Consider the following 15,419-nt stretch of genomic DNA (forward strand, 5'->3'; position numbering starts at 1 on the left):
ACTAGTGGTGCAACTTACCCTTATAAAAATGGTAGTTCTCCAGAAATTATTATATCTTTTTATGATCATTCCTTTCCCTAAAGGTAAGTGCTTTTTCCAGATGCTCTGGTCAAAAATGGTAGACTTGGCATGGGAAGCTGGTCAGCTTAGGACCAAGTGGGAATTACTAACATGTCCTTTCCACTTTGGCAGATTTGAGGCCCCTGATTTAAAATTCTATAATCTGCGCACAGGCCCACTTTGCCCATTACTGTATCATCCTTCCCCATATACCATACATGTCTTAACTGAGTTGGACAGTGTTACCCCTTTGCCACTGCATTAATCGTTTGGCCTGCTATCCCCCAACCATCAAAATCCATAGGCATTGCCATGTGCAAAGTACTCACTTGGGACTCACTGAGAAATAAGGTAGCCACAAGTACCCTCTATCCCATGGAGCTCCCACTGCTCTACCATCCAAGGCTGGAGGTTAGGCACAAACCAGAGGTGGTGTCACAGTTGTATACCCTAGGGCTTGTGACTTGGGTAGTATATACAAAGATGGCTACTTTAAACACTGGATGGCTTCCCTTTTTCCCCTTTAGTTGTTTTACTCTATTATTGTATCCATAGTGCAGGTAGATCTGAATGTCCTTCCTTGCTGAGGGACATGCAGGGATTTCAGAACCTGGATAAATTCCTCCGCCTTGAAGGTCCCAGTCTCTGGTGACTGGGTCAAGACCAGACGGGAATCTGATTTGGTGAAGGTTCTGGCAGACAAGGTCTGGCACTCATGTTGTACACTGAAGGGCATGTTGTCCCTGAGTAGTAGGTTGGGAACCATCCATTTCAAGTTTTCTCTACCTGCTGTGTTACACCCCTTACAAGCTACACAAATATGGGCTTTGAGTGCACTCCAACTGCGAGAGATGTGGTTTGCCCAATGCTGACTTCCTCCACCTGACCTGGTAATGCAGAGCAGTGCAATCCTTCTGGAGTGAGGTCACTTTTGCTTTATCCCAAATGATTGACCATGTAAAAGATATGGACCCTAAGGTCACCTTTAGTGGTGGGTGATACATTTTACCCTGCTGGTGGAGTTGCTGGAGTTTTGGCCATTCTGCCTTACTCATGTAATGCTGGGTTCCAGCCAAATTCCGCCAACCGCCACCTGTTGGAGTTTTTACTTGCATGTGGCTTGTCAACTGTAAGTTAGCAAGTGAGATTTGGCATCCCGTACCGTGAATTTCGGTTTCTAGGAGGAAGATTTCGGCAATGCGGGGGTTGCCAGTTATCATGACCGTTCGCAATCAGAAAGCTGCTGCTCGAGTAGAAAATCAGTACTCTTCGGTGCTCTTCAGCTTGCTGGCTCTGCCCCTTGTGCCTCTTCAACTCTCTCTGCAGCTCCATTCCTTCTTCACCTGGTGGGAAAGACAAGTCTGAGGCCCAGAATGACCAAGGCCTACACTACGGACATTATAGACATCAAGCATCAGAAAATCCAGAGTGACTCTGACTTAGATTCACCTTTGGAACCACCCTTAGATCCATCCTTGGGCCCTAGCCTCTCAAAGCATCTGGGGTCTGTGGCAGCCTCTGTGGACAAATCAGCGGATAACCCCCCGGTCTGTTTCCAGGATCTTGATTACCAACATCTTCCAGAGGTCGACCAACATAGTAACTGTGGCTGGTATTGCCGTTAATCCTGATGAAGCTATTTCACATGGGACAGTCATGGCAGTAACCCTTGTACCACCTCTCACGCCACCTGATACGTCACCTAGGGCACTTCAAACTCAAACGCAGGTGCAGAGATTGGAGCAGACAATGATGACGTCTCCACCAGCCGTGCAGGTTACACAATAGAGGGTACCGCCTGCTACAGTCATCCCAGGCATCACAGACAGAGATAGAACTCTTACAGCAGATGCTGCCACCATAGCAGGGAGGTGCCAGCATTGGGGTCCGCTTAGTCTGTCCAGTCCAACAGTATGCCCAGAGTTTTCAGATCCATTTGACCCGACCCTGACTCTGAAGATTTGGAGGAGCTGGGTTCAAACTAAATTTGGTCCAATCTGTTCAGCCTCAAGAGGAAGGGGGAGCAGTCCTGCTCATCCATGTTAATGGCTGGCAAAGGCTACAGTCCCATCCTTGTATAGGCCCGGACCAGGGAAGATCACAGGAGAAATTTAGTGAACCCCTGTTTTGTTTCCTCTTGTTTTCATTGATTTACTACTTTTACGTGGGGACCTCTCTCCTACATCAAGTGTCCTTATGGAAACAATGCCCAATGCACCAGCCGATGGGCTGGCCCGGAGTGACCAGAGTGCCAAAGTTTCCTTTGCTCACTTAGGCCTCATAAATTCTGACCATCAACTGTTAAACAGCAACCTTTCCATTCCATGGTCATAAACAACAGATTTGTGTTCTTCTCTGCTGAGCACTATTCAATCGATGGCAGTCGCCCTGACTTACCACTCTGATAAATGAGATATTCAAGTGGACGTTCTTAGTTCTATGGTGGCTCTTATTACGGGCATTTACAGGGAGCTGGACACCGTGAACGTGCTGATCAAGCATGCACAATCAGCAGCATATTTCGCTGATGTCACCATAAGGTTGTAAGGTGACTGCCCGTGTTTAATGATCTTAAATAAACTGTCCACTCTGCCGCAAGCCATGGAAACTGCTGCAGGACCTTATGTCGCAGCTTTTACCCCCCAGTCCTTCAGCTAGGAAGTGTGCCTCACAACACTCCATTTAGGGCACCAATACGTTGCAAATCGCACAAAAATCTCCACCAACAATTAAAGCCATGGGTGCAGGATTAACCATCGCTTTGCCACCTTTGAATGCAGTACCTTCTCTCGAATCTGCTACATCACCCAAGCCTCCTCAACAACCCGCTGCTTCTCTTTTCCTGTCTAGAAAGACTGAAGTACCTTCCTTCGAATCTGCGACATCGCCCAAGCCTTCTCAACAACCAGTCGCTTCTCTTTTCCTGTCTAGAAAGACTGAAGTACCTTCCTTCGAATCTGCGACATCGCCCAAGCCTCCTCAACAACCGGTCGCTTCTCTTTCCCAGGACAGTAGGCAAATTGATCATTGCAATTTACAAAGCTGCCCTTTGGTTACCAAAGAGAGCGTCGCTAGCGCAAGTAACAGTCCTGGGCAAGAGGCAGCTGCTTCCTTAATTTCTGCCGTAGGCTTCAATCTGCACCACAAGAGTTCATGCATGGCCTAATCTGGTGCGAATTAGAGGGCGCTAGGTTAACATAGTCGTACAGATGTCATCTAGATGATAAGCTGACTGAATTTTCACTGACAGAGGCTTGGAGTAAACATCTTTCTCATTGGTTTTCAAGAAACTAACTTCAACAGCAAACACACTGTCAAAATTATAGGATCTGGCAGTATTAAGCAAGCGCTCTCACTCATGGTCAGTTATTGACTCATATGCCACCAATGAGCAGCAGAACCACATCACCTGCACTTACCCTGTTTGGAATTAGGCTAGGCTTGTGTCTTTAAGCCTGGGTGAGTTAGAATCTGCATGTCCATCTTCCAGAATGGCGACGTTCAGAATCCTATGTCATGCAATGCCGTCTCTGCGGCCAAGACAAAGAAACTCTAATTCACATCTTATGCAGCTGCGCTGCAGTGCTGCAGCAAAGGAGAATTCTTCTCCAGCCCAAATTCATCTGTTTTGGAGACCGCACCTGCCGGCAGGCAGTAATTACTAGTCTGAATCCTAATATGGTTACAACTGAATTGGACAAAGTCAGTCCTTTTAGTGCCGCAACAGCCTGTAACAAAAATGTTGAATCTTACTTCTACTGCACCTTTTCTGCACTGGCATTTTTTTATTTTTTGCGCTATATTTTATATGCTCTGTTCCATCACTGCATGCCCATGATGATGCTAACGGGCTGGGTCTACTTATGTCCTAGGCATACTTTGCACATTGCACTTTAGTGAACTTACTTGATGCCTTGTGTGGCCTCCAATAGTCTTAACTGCGCGCAGCTTATTGTATTCAAATGACCAGTTTGCTCCATTATTGTATACCAGGATGCTGCTAACGGGAAGGGGCTACTCATGCCTTTGTCATATATTAAATATTGCACTTTAGTAAACATACCTGTTGCCTTTTGTTTGCATTATGCACACTGTTCTCAAATTTGTAGCCTGCTTAAGTATGCAATAACAGCATGGGTCTAATTATGTCTTTGGCTCATTTTGCATATAGCACCTTATGGACTAAATCCGATGCCAATCGATTGGTCATAAATACGTATTGCGCACTATTTTTAATGTTCAATGTTTTTTGGTTTTATATTGACTTTACTGAACATATTTGCTGCCTGTTGTGTGGCCCCTTGGTCATAACTGCGTGTTGCTTATTGCATTTAAACGACCAGTTTGTTCTGTTACTAAATGCCAGGATGCTGCTAACGGGCTGGGTCTACTCATGCCTTAGGCATACTTTACATATTGCACTTTAGTGAAATATCTGCTGTTTTTTGGTAGCATGTTGCACACTGTTCTCAAATGTCTACCTGTTTCATATTTTGGCTCGGGGTGCTGTTTAGTTTTTCCACATCATGTCTCAGGCTAAAATTTCTTTTGCACTGCTGCCTTTTAATTGCTCAAACTGTTTCTGCAATGGGTTAGTTCGGGAGCTAGACAAAAGTGTAATATGTCCATTTTATGTGCCGACTGTGGATCTGGCTAGTGTATTTTGCACATTGTGCTATTTATTCGAAGACGAAGGTCTGTCTTGTTTTATTTAGGCGGTCTAGACCAAAAAATGCATCTTGTTTTTTACCTTCAGTAACGGCTTACTTGAATGACATCTCTTGCCTGAATTTACAATTGACGTTTTAAATATACGGTGTTTTTTAATCCTGTATGTTGTATATTTTGAATTGTTGTGTGGTTTGTAAAGGTTTTAATGTATTGTGTAGTGAGTTTATTTTTATTTTTGTAGCTAGATTAGTTTAGTTTTGCTACATGTCGTTTATGTATGTTCTAATGTTTCTGACGTAAGGCAATGGTTGTTTTGTTGGTGGATGGGAATATATGTATTGTACTAACAGGGAATGCTGTGCAATTGGAAAGAAGATTTTTGAATGAGGATTTTTTCTTTAAGACATTTTTTTTTGCTTTTTTATTTTTATTTTTTGTTCAAGCATATTATTTTGTGTGTTTATGGGTTAATTTTTTATAACAATATTATGGTAGTCGACATTTAAATTATTAATGTGCTTGTTGTTGTACATTTGTTTTAATGTTTACTCGATATTTTGAGAATTTATATTTTTGATTTTGTGGTTTTTCCAATAGTTTTGTAGTCAATATTTTTGGTATTTCTATCTGTGTGTCACCAGGTCGATATTATGCGCAGTAGTATTTTTGTAACAATGTTTTTGAACCATGATATTTTTGTGGTTGATATTGTGTGACACAAATGTCCATGGACCTGATACTTTCGAAACCTGGTCTCTGTGTTTCACAGGTTTGGGATCATAAATACTAGATCCATACTACGGCTGTATAGCCAAACAATGTTGGCAGTTGCCTCTAAAGTTATGAGGGTTGTATGAAGGACTTTGGCCAAAGGCCCCAGCTAGGCTTGCCTAATGTCATAGCCTTTGTTGGCATGGTGACTGGAAATGAGACCTGGCCAAAAATCAGGCCCTGTGTCCAGTCCCCACTGTGCACAACCAAAAGCCATCAATAATTGGGTCTGTGGTCAAAGGTTAGCGATAGAGCCTGGCCAAATGTCAGATCTTGTACCCATCGCCCACTACTCAGAGTTGAACGCAATGCAAAGTAGTCTCTGTGGATATGGTGATTGATCACTTTGGCCAGGCCCTGCATCCAATCCCCCACTGGGCATAATCAAATATCATACACAGAAGCCTCTGTGTAGGGCCTGGCCAAATTCAAAGTCTATGGTTGTGTTAGGACAGAGGAGGTGCTAATATCCCCAATTGGCCAATTTCAATGTTTTTAGTTTCCAACTATATACAACATCTGGTGTAAATCTGAGATGTTCTAGGCACCTCCTAATTACTTTAGAAGTAAGCTTTGTAAATCGTCTCCTAGGTTGCCAGTCCTAACTTAAAGAGCTTGCATATGTTTCAGGGATTTACTCACAGGAATAGGGAGATTACATCTGGGTGAGGCCATAATAGGCTACATCATAATAATGGGAGGTTACTGATACACCATCACATAAAATAGATCATGCCGCTTTCTCTCCAAGTTACTGTTGACAAGTTTAGCAGTTTTTAGCACCTATAACTCATCTTAGACTGACCACTACTCAATTTTATTGTTGCATTCTGCACATCTGTGCTTTTGAGAGAAACTCTTATTTGGACACTGCAATAGAACATGTAGTAAACTATACTGGAAGATGGCAAACGAAATATAGACTATTTATAACAGAATATGTAACATAATAGTTCCCTTTTAGAGAATTAACAGGAACCATGAAAAACCTTGGAAACATCTCACTTATTGATACACAGTGTAACGAGGTCTCTGCCACGGTCCTGACCCTTTAATTTATATTTGTTTTCCTCAGGAGCCTACCACTGATGTTCTGGGATTACTGAATAGACAGGCTGCTAGGTCTTTGCTACACACCATGCCTCCAGGACTCCACAGTTAAATGTATTTGTCTCAGTCTTGTAGGCTCTTTTTATTCCATGCTTTCTTCATTGGTCTCTGTTTTCCTTTCTTTCACTTTCTCCTTCCTTCTCATATTCTGCCTTTCTCTTTCTTGTTCTGAGCCAACGTCTGGTCAGGGGCACTGCATAGGCTCCTGCTGCCCCTGCGGCGCAGGGGGCCGCCAAGCCTTCAGGGCTACTCCACCCTTCAGTGTGGGCCCTTTTCAGTCCAATGAATATCTGTGAGACATGGGAGGAGTGGGGGCTCCTCTTCACATTCTCCAGGGGGACCCCAGTATTTGAGTTATGCCTCTGAGTCTGATGATGAAAAGTAAGTATTGGTCCCCAAAAAGGAGTGCTAGCACTTGCTACCTGCAAACATCTTCACAAATTAAGAAATGGATACCAAATACAGTGTCAGCTTCCACTCACTGTGTCATGCCAAAACAAACTAATAAATTGTCTAGGACAGTTGTCCCTGGTTGTAATGAGTTATGTCTAGCATTATGCCTTGCCCCTTCTACGTATTCTTTTGAGTCACGTCACCACTTAAATAATTACTATACCTCTGAGTCTTCTCTCCAAGGTAACCAACAAAGTACTTTTGTCTCACAAACAGATACATCAATCCAGCAAAAGCCGCCGGAGCTGAAAGAAATGGAGTCAAAATCAATACGTCATTAGATTACGTCAATAAATCAGAACATATAATTCACAATAGTATCACTGTGATGCTAGGAATTAGGAGTTAAAAGCACTGATTCTTCTCCCAAAGCAAGGGCATGGTTGCTTTCTGTTTTCTTTGAGTTAATTGATATTAAGTGTAAATGTCTTAGCCAATTATTTTAATATCACCTGAGCTTGAGGATTGTTGCAGCACAATATACAGCATATTTTAGTACACCTATACAGGGGGCAGCAAACACAAAGTACGTGCACTTTTGGAAGGGTTAAAGAGGCACATGCCACATCAGTGAAAATATCTTATGGGATAATGAGGCAGCAATCGTCCCCACCTGAAGCTGTAGCATGGAATTTAAAGGAAGTGAGGAACATGGCACTCTCGAGAAGCAGCTATGAAAGTGATTAATTGGAGATAGAAAAGAAAAAAACGTCACTTTAAATTTGGGGACCCGGAAGGGTAGGAGGCTTATGTCGGGCCGACTTTAGCGCTGGTGGCGCCCTGTGCAACATTTTTTTGGGCTCCCCCTACCCTATGCCCACCTCCTCGGATTCACTCACTACCACCTGGCAAATGCGCTCCTCATCTCTCCACAGCCCCTCTCACATACATTCATTTGTTTTAAAGTGCTTGTAAAGGCTGGCTTTAATTTGCAACAGGCATATTAACCCTATACACTACTTCATGGCAAGTCATAGCTGCCACTTTACAAAACTCCCATCTCTCTCCCTAGCAGGAACATGAATCACAAGCGGTATCTTTAATTTTTTTTTTCCTGAAGGGTGGATACACAAGGAACTTTTCAGCAGGTGCTTTTAAATCGCAAGTTTTGTAAGTTCTTGCTAAACACAGCGACCCCCAATTCAGGTCAGCACCCAGTGCGGCTGCACCACTCGCACCACCGTAAAGCCGGCCCTGGACTCATGGCTTCCTGACAAAGTGACCACCAATCAATGGAGACACTTGGGCCCTCATTCTGACCTTGGCGGTCTTTTCGCAAGACCGCTGAGTTACCGCCGCGGTGAAGACCGCCGACCGCGGCGGTGTGCCGCTGTGCGCATTCTGACCGCTGGGAGCGTTCCGCCGGAAAACCGCCAGCAGCCACACTGGCGGTCGGCGGGAAAGTGGAGACTGGTCAACCTCCACCGCCACGCCAGCAGAACACCGCCCACAGAATTACGACCCACATTTCTGTGTGGCGGTCTTCTGTTGGCGGTCTTCTGTTGGCGGTCACGTCCCTATGGCTCCCGTCGCCTCCCGGAGGACCAACGCACAAGGTAAGTTGATCGTCCGTGAGGGGAGGGGGTGGGGGGGTGTTGTGTGATGTGGGCGTGCATGGGGGTGTGCGTGTGAGTGTGTAGAGGGAGTGTGTGAGTGCGTGTATGCGGGCGGGGGGTGCTGCTGTGTCTATGGGTAATGTGTGCTGTTCGGCAGGTGCGCATGTCGGCATGTATGTGTGCGGGTATGTGTCCCCGTTGTGTATGTGTGTGTAGGGGGTGTGTATATGTGCATGTTGGGGGTGTGTGCATGTCGGGGTACATGTATGTGCATGTCGGGGTGGGGGTGGGGAGGGGGTTCGTACCACCTCTGGGGGGTGGCAGGGGGGTGGAGGGTGTGGGGGGAGGACTCGGGTGGGTAGTGGGGGATGGGGGAGACCCCTATCAGTGCCAGGGAAGGAATTCCCTGGCCCCGATAGTGCTTACCGCCATGGTTCGCACGGCGGTTCCCGCCCGCAAGAAACCGCGGCGGTAGGCAGGGTCATAATACCCTTGGCGGTCTTGGGACGACCGCCGGGCCGGAGTGCGCAAACTCCAGCCCCGCGGTCATGACCGCCGTGGCGGTCGGAGTGGAGAAGTAGCGGTCGGTCGCGGCGGGGACCGCCGCGGTCAGAATGCCATTTTTAATACCGCCGGTCTGTTCGCGGTCCGACCGCCGTCTCTCCGCCGACCGCCAGGGTCAGAATGAGGGCCTTGGTCACTTAAAGAAATGTGATGTCTCATTTGTCATTGATCTACATTTTGATGACATCCAGGTTATTTTTTCATTCATCAATAATTCAAATATTGCTCAAAATAGCCAACATAAATGTAATCATGAAAAAGTAAATTCAGATTACTATTACACAATACATTACAGAGTTATTTATCTAGCTATACAGTTGTCTAGTCCATCCTGTGAGATAAAATAAGTTGAAAGTTTCCTAAATCTCTCAGTTTGCTTCAGTCACACTGAAAGCCAAATGTGAACCTCTTTGCAAAGCCATGAAGGTTAGATAAAGGAAGGAAACTCCTTTCGCTCTGCACATTATCTCAGTTTTCATATGCTATCACTCATCCTAATTTTCTTTCTCATTATGAGTGTGGCCCTAACAAAGATTGTATTTTCCACCTTCTTCTATGTCACTTGTCATATATGCCATTAGGCTACTTTTTCAATGTCACTTGCTGTTTGTGCTCTGTGGCCTTCTTCTATTTTGAAGGTTCTATGAGTCATTTTGGTCTTTCTTCGATGTTGCTAGCTGTGTAAGCCATGGTAGTCCTTTTTTATGTCACTTTTATGTGCCATTGTGGGCCCTTTACTATGTCATTTGTTATATGTACCTTTATGGGACCGGAGGCGAGGATTTTTCATGTCTTTCTTCACTTTTATTTAACAGCCAGTTCAAAGTTCAAAAAAATTCAAGAAAAACTACAACATCCATGAAGCCAACGTCTCCATGGTAACCAGTGTCCAATCGTTACTCTGTCTGACGGTGTGTATAAATATCCTTTGCTGTCGTCGTCTGCCCTCTTTCTTCACTGCTCGAGCATCAGTTAAGTTCTCTTTGGCCCTTACTGCCTCTTGAGTGTGCTTGTTACATTTCGTTTGTGTGTTTTTTTTGGCATAACCTTGTGCCGGCATTGCTTATTCACAGTACTCTTGTGACAAGAGACGCTCACCACACGCAGTAGGCTTTTTTGCCCAGGCACCGATTCCAAACTCGATGACACGTCGGCTCCACGAGAGGGTGCTCTTTCTCGCTTGCTAGTGTATAGACGCGCGAGTCCTATTGATTCGAGTCGCGGTGAGCACTTGATCGCTAATGGTACAGCACAACAGGGGTTTTGGGTGTGAAGCTCACTTTTAACCCGGAATTCAAGAGCGCGCACAGAGGCTGTTCGGTCTCTTCCTTTTTTTGACAGGAGCGTGGGGGGGCTGCCCTAAGCATCTCTCCAGGGTGTTTCTCCTGTCCAGCATCTACCACTGTGTCCCTGCAATGCAGTCCATTCAGGACCATGATTTCTTCCCCAACCTGTCCCCAGGGGAGGGCCCTTCGCAGAGCACTCTACCCCCTGAGGTAGATGTTTTGCTCTCTCAAACCATAGTCCAGGCCCTGGCCTCTATTAAGGAGAGTGTGGCAAAACTGTCAGAGCAGGTATTCAAGGGGACAGGCATGTTTGGGGGGACAGGAGCTGACCCTAAAAATGCAAGTTTAACGGCTCCCAAGAAATTGCGCAAGCGCGACGCAAGGCACGTCGAGGGCTTTGAACGCCTCACCAAAGCGTTTTGCAAGAGTGCGCATGCGTTAAAGCACCCACCCTTCTGGGAGGGTTCTTGGCCCAGAGAGACTGGTGAAGAGGTTCACCCCATATTAGGCCCTGACGTGGGCTCACCCAAGCTGGTTGAAGGGGACACAGAGGGGGATTCCTCCTCTGACGAGGAACAGGACTCCAGTCGTCTATGGCGCCCGGATCCCACCACGCCAGACCCTCAAGAGGCAGAGGACTCCAGTTCAGAAATGTTTGAGCCGGAGGGCATCTATCACCATAGATCCTCGGAGTGGCAACCGGAGCAAAAGGTGGCTGAATATGTTGCCAGCAAGATTCGGTAGCCTCTTGAGAAAGAGGTTCAGGCCTGCCTAAAGGCCGAATGTCTGGCAAGGTAGTGGCAACTCCAGACATAGGGCCTGATTCTAACTTTGGAGGACGGTGTTAAACCGTCCCAAAAGTGGCGGATATACCACCTACCGTATTACGAGTTCCATAGGATATAATGGACTCGTAATACGGTAGGTGGTATATCCGCCACTTTTGGGACGGTTTAACACCGTCCTCCAAAGTTAGAATCAGGCCCATAGACCCTAAAATGTGTACCTTCTTCGGGAAGTACACTAAGGACCCCAAGAAGTGCATCAACCGGTCCTGGAGGGCATGCCAGGACAAGTTGTTAGAGGTGTCAGGACCCCTAACACAGATTATTCAATTGGCCGAGCACGCAAGGCACACGGACACCCCCCTGCCAACGGACGTCGTGGCTGGGTGGGCCCAGAGGGCGGTTTACCTCCTGGGCAATGCCAACTTCGCTATCTCGGCGGAGAGGCACCATTCCTTCCTTATCAAAATAGACCCCAAACTAGGGGAAGTCACTAACTCCGAGGCAGGGGCGGTTGCCAAAGGTAACTTATTTGGCGATCCGTTTGTCAAAGAACTGGGCAAGTTTGTGGCCACTTTTTTGGTGCTTGACAAGGCACAGTCCTCCATAAAGAAATTTTTTCCTGGGAAGGATTTTGGGGTGGGGCCGGACGAGGCAGGGGTCGCTCCTCTGGCCGCCTATATCAACAAGTTCCCCAACACTTACACCTACCGGAACAATGGATGGTGGGACGGTCGTTAAGGTGCCTTCTTCCCCAACCGGGGTAGAGGGAAAAGCAGAGCAGGCAGAAATGCCTGTGGTGGAGCTAACGCTCCAGGAGGCACTAATGGTAAGGATTACCCTTCCTTTCCCTCAAATTCTCAGAGGGAGATTGCGTTTTTTCATGCACAAATGGGCAAATATAACCTCAGATGCCTGGGTTTTACAGACAGTGACGGGTTTTTACATAGAGTTCTGGGGAACACCAGTCCAGCAGTGTCTTCTGAGACCTTTGGCCTTTACGGACGTGGATTCCGCACTGATAGACTCAAAAGTTCAGGACCTCCTATGAAAGGAGGCCAAATGAAAGTCTGTCCTACTTCCCAGGGGCTTTGTGAGCAATATCTTCCTGGTAGAGAAAAAGGACAAAGGTTTTCACCCGGTGATCAATCTCAGAGCATTCAATGAGTGGGTAGTCTACAGACACTTCAAAATGGCAGCCATTCATATGCTCAGGGATCTTCTACTAAAAGGGGATTGGATGATTTGTCTGGACCTCAAGGATGCTTACCTGACGGTCCAGATTTCCCCCCCACGTCGCAGGTTTCTGCAATTTCTTTGGCGGGAGCAGGTGTTCGAATTCACGTCCCTCCCCTTCGGCCTATCTTCAGCACTGTGGTGGGTCGTGAAACTGCTCAAACCAGTGGTGGAGTACCTTCGATCCTGGGGGATTCGTCTAATCATTTACCTCGACGATATACTCCTGATGGATAAATCCCACGCACAACTTCTATCCAATGCAACCATGACTACTGCACTCCTCCAGGACTTGGGGTTTGTGATAAACCAGCAGAAATCAGACCTCCTGTCCTCACAGTCGATGACTTTTCTGGGTTTTCTCATAGACTCCCACACAGCCTCCCAAGCTCAAAGATATCCAAGATCAGGAAGGAGTTGACGAAGGTCATGAGACGCGACAGAATCTCACTTAGACAACTAGCCAGAGTGGTGGGACTTCTCTCATCCTCGATTCAGGCCATATTTCCGGGCCCTCTTCACTACAGGGCACTTCAATCAATCAATCAATCACTGCATTTGTAAAGCGCGCTACATACCCGCGTGGGTCTCAAGGCGCTGGGGAGGGGGGGTGTTACTGGTCGAAGAGCCAGGTCTTGAGGAGTCTTCTGAAGGCCAGCAGGTCCTGGGTCTGTCGTAGGATGGTGGAGAGAGTGTTCCAGGTCTTGCCGGCGAGGTAGGAGAAGGATCTGCCGCCGGCTGTGGTTTTTCAGATGCAGGGGACTGTGGCGAGGGCAAGGTTGGCTGAGCGGAGGCTTCGGGTGGGGCTGTGGAAGCTGAGTTGGTTGTTGAGGTAGGTGGGTCCGGTGTTGTGCAGTGCTTTGTGTGCGTGGATCAGGAGCTTGAAGGTGATCCTTTTGTTGACGGGGAGCCAGTGCAGGCCTCTCAGGTGGAGTGTGATGTGGCTGCGGTGGGGGACATCGAGGATGAGTCGGGCCGAGGCGTTCTGGATGTGTTGGAGTCGTCTCAGGAGCTTGTTTGTAGTTCCTGAGTAGAGGGCGTTCCCGTAGTCGGGTCTGTTGGTGATGAGGGCCTGGGTAACGGTTTTTCTCGTGTCGAGGGGGATCAATTTGAAGATCCTGCGGAGCATACGGAGGGTGTTGAAGCAGGACGCGGAGATGGCGTTGACTTGCCTGGTCATGGAGAGAGTGGAGTCGAGGATGACCGTGGGTTCCCGGGGCTGTGCCTAGTGATGTGGGCCACCAAGAGTCGTCCCAGGCTGACGGGGTGGGTCCGAGAATGAGGACCTCCGTCTTGTCTGAGTTCAGCTTCAGTCTGCTGTCCTTCATCCAGTCGGCTACGGCCTTCATTTCTCTGTGGAGGTTAGTGTTGGCGGTGTGGGGATCTTCGGTGAGGGATATGATCAGCTGGGTGTCGTCGGCGTAGGAGATGATGTTGAGGTTGTGATGTCGTGCGACGTGGGCGAGGGGGGCCATGTATATATTGAACAGTGTCGGGCTGAGGGAGGATCCCTGTGGGACGCCGCAGATGATCTCTGTGGTTTTGGAGCGGAAGGGAGGGAGGCGGACGCTCTGGGTTCTGCCGGAGAGGAAGGATGTGGTCCAGGCCAGGGCCTTCTCTCGGATACCGGCGTCATGGAGGCGTGCTGATAGGGTGCGGTGGCAGACCGTGTCAAAGGCTGCTGATAGGTCCAGGAGGATGAGGGTGGCTGTTTCTCCTTTGTCCATCAGGGTCCGGATGTCGTCAGTGGCGGCGATGAGGGTGGTCTCGGTGCTGTGGTTACTGCGAAAACCGGATTGGGAAGGGTCCAGGATGTTGTTAATTTCGAGATCGCGGGTCAGCTGTTTTTTGACAATCTTCTCGGTCACTTTTGCCGGGAAAGGGAGCAGGGAGATGGGCCGGAAGTTCTTGAGGTCCTTGGGGTCCGCCTTGGGCTTCTTCAGAAGGGACGTTGATCTCGGCGTGCTTCCAGCTTTCTGGGAAGGTTGCTGTCTCGAAGGAACAGTTGATTGATTTCCGGAGGTGGGGTGCGATGGTTGCGCTGGCTTTGTTGAAGACGTGGTGAGGGCAGGGGTCCGATGGGGATCCGGAGTGGATGGAGTTCATGGTTTTGATGGTGTCTTTGTCGCTGACGCTGGACCAGACGGTCAGGCGAGTGGTGTGAGTGGTAGTCGCAGGGGTGGTGGACTCGGTGGTGGGTGCGGGGGGGTCGGAGTTGAAGCTGTCGTGGATGTCGGTGATCTTGCGGTGGAAGAAGGTGGCCAGGGAGTCACACAGGTCTTGAGATGGCGGGATGTTGTTGGTGTTGGAGCTGGGGTTGGAGAGTTCTTTCACGATGCTGAAGAGCTCTTTGGTGTTGTGTGCGTTATTGTCTAGGCGGTCCTTGAAGGCGGTCTTCTTGGCGGTCCTGATGAGTTGGTGGTGTCTGCGGGTGGCACTCTTGAGGGCTGTGTGGTTGTCTGGTGTTCGGTCGTGGAACCATTTCTTCTCCAGCTTACGGCAGGTGTGCTTGGAGATCCGGAGGTCCTCGGTGAACCAGGCGGCTTTCTTGTTGGTGTGGTTGGTTGTAGAGGTCTTGAGAGGGGCGAGGGTGTTGGTGAAGTCGTTGATCCACTGTGTGAGGTTGGTCGCGGCGGTGTCTGGGTCGGTGGGGTCGGTGGGTGGTCTCAGGGCGAGGGTGGTAGTCAGTTGGTCCTCGGTGACCCAGCCCCAGCAGCGGCGTGGTAGCTGTTGGGTGCAGTGGTGTGTTGTGGGTTTTCTGAAGGTGAAGTAGACGCATCTGTGGTCGGTCCAGTGTGGTTCGGTGGTGTGGTTGAAGGAGACGTGGGAGCTTGTGGAGAAGATGGGGTCGAGCGTGTGTCCAGCGGCTTGAATAGGTGTCGTTACGAGCTGTTTGAGTCCGAGGTTGGCGAGGTTGGCGATCAAGG

At 48.2% G+C, this 15,419-nt stretch overlaps 1 protein-coding gene across 1 annotated transcript in view; it reads right to left on the reverse strand.

Annotated features, from left to right (window-relative positions):
• Positions 1-15,419, reverse strand: part of ALOX5AP (arachidonate 5-lipoxygenase activating protein) — a 273,706-nt gene that overhangs the window by 109,182 nt on the left and 149,105 nt on the right. The window contains exon 4 of the mRNA XM_069202186.1: positions 7,229-7,310. Within this exon, the coding sequence (XP_069058287.1) occupies positions 7,229-7,310 (82 nt within the window). The remainder of the gene's footprint in view (positions 1-7,228; positions 7,311-15,419) is intronic.

Source organism: Pleurodeles waltl, chromosome 8 (genome assembly GCF_031143425.1).
Source record: "Pleurodeles waltl isolate 20211129_DDA chromosome 8, aPleWal1.hap1.20221129, whole genome shotgun sequence".
NCBI lineage: Eukaryota > Metazoa > Chordata > Amphibia > Caudata > Salamandridae > Pleurodeles > Pleurodeles waltl.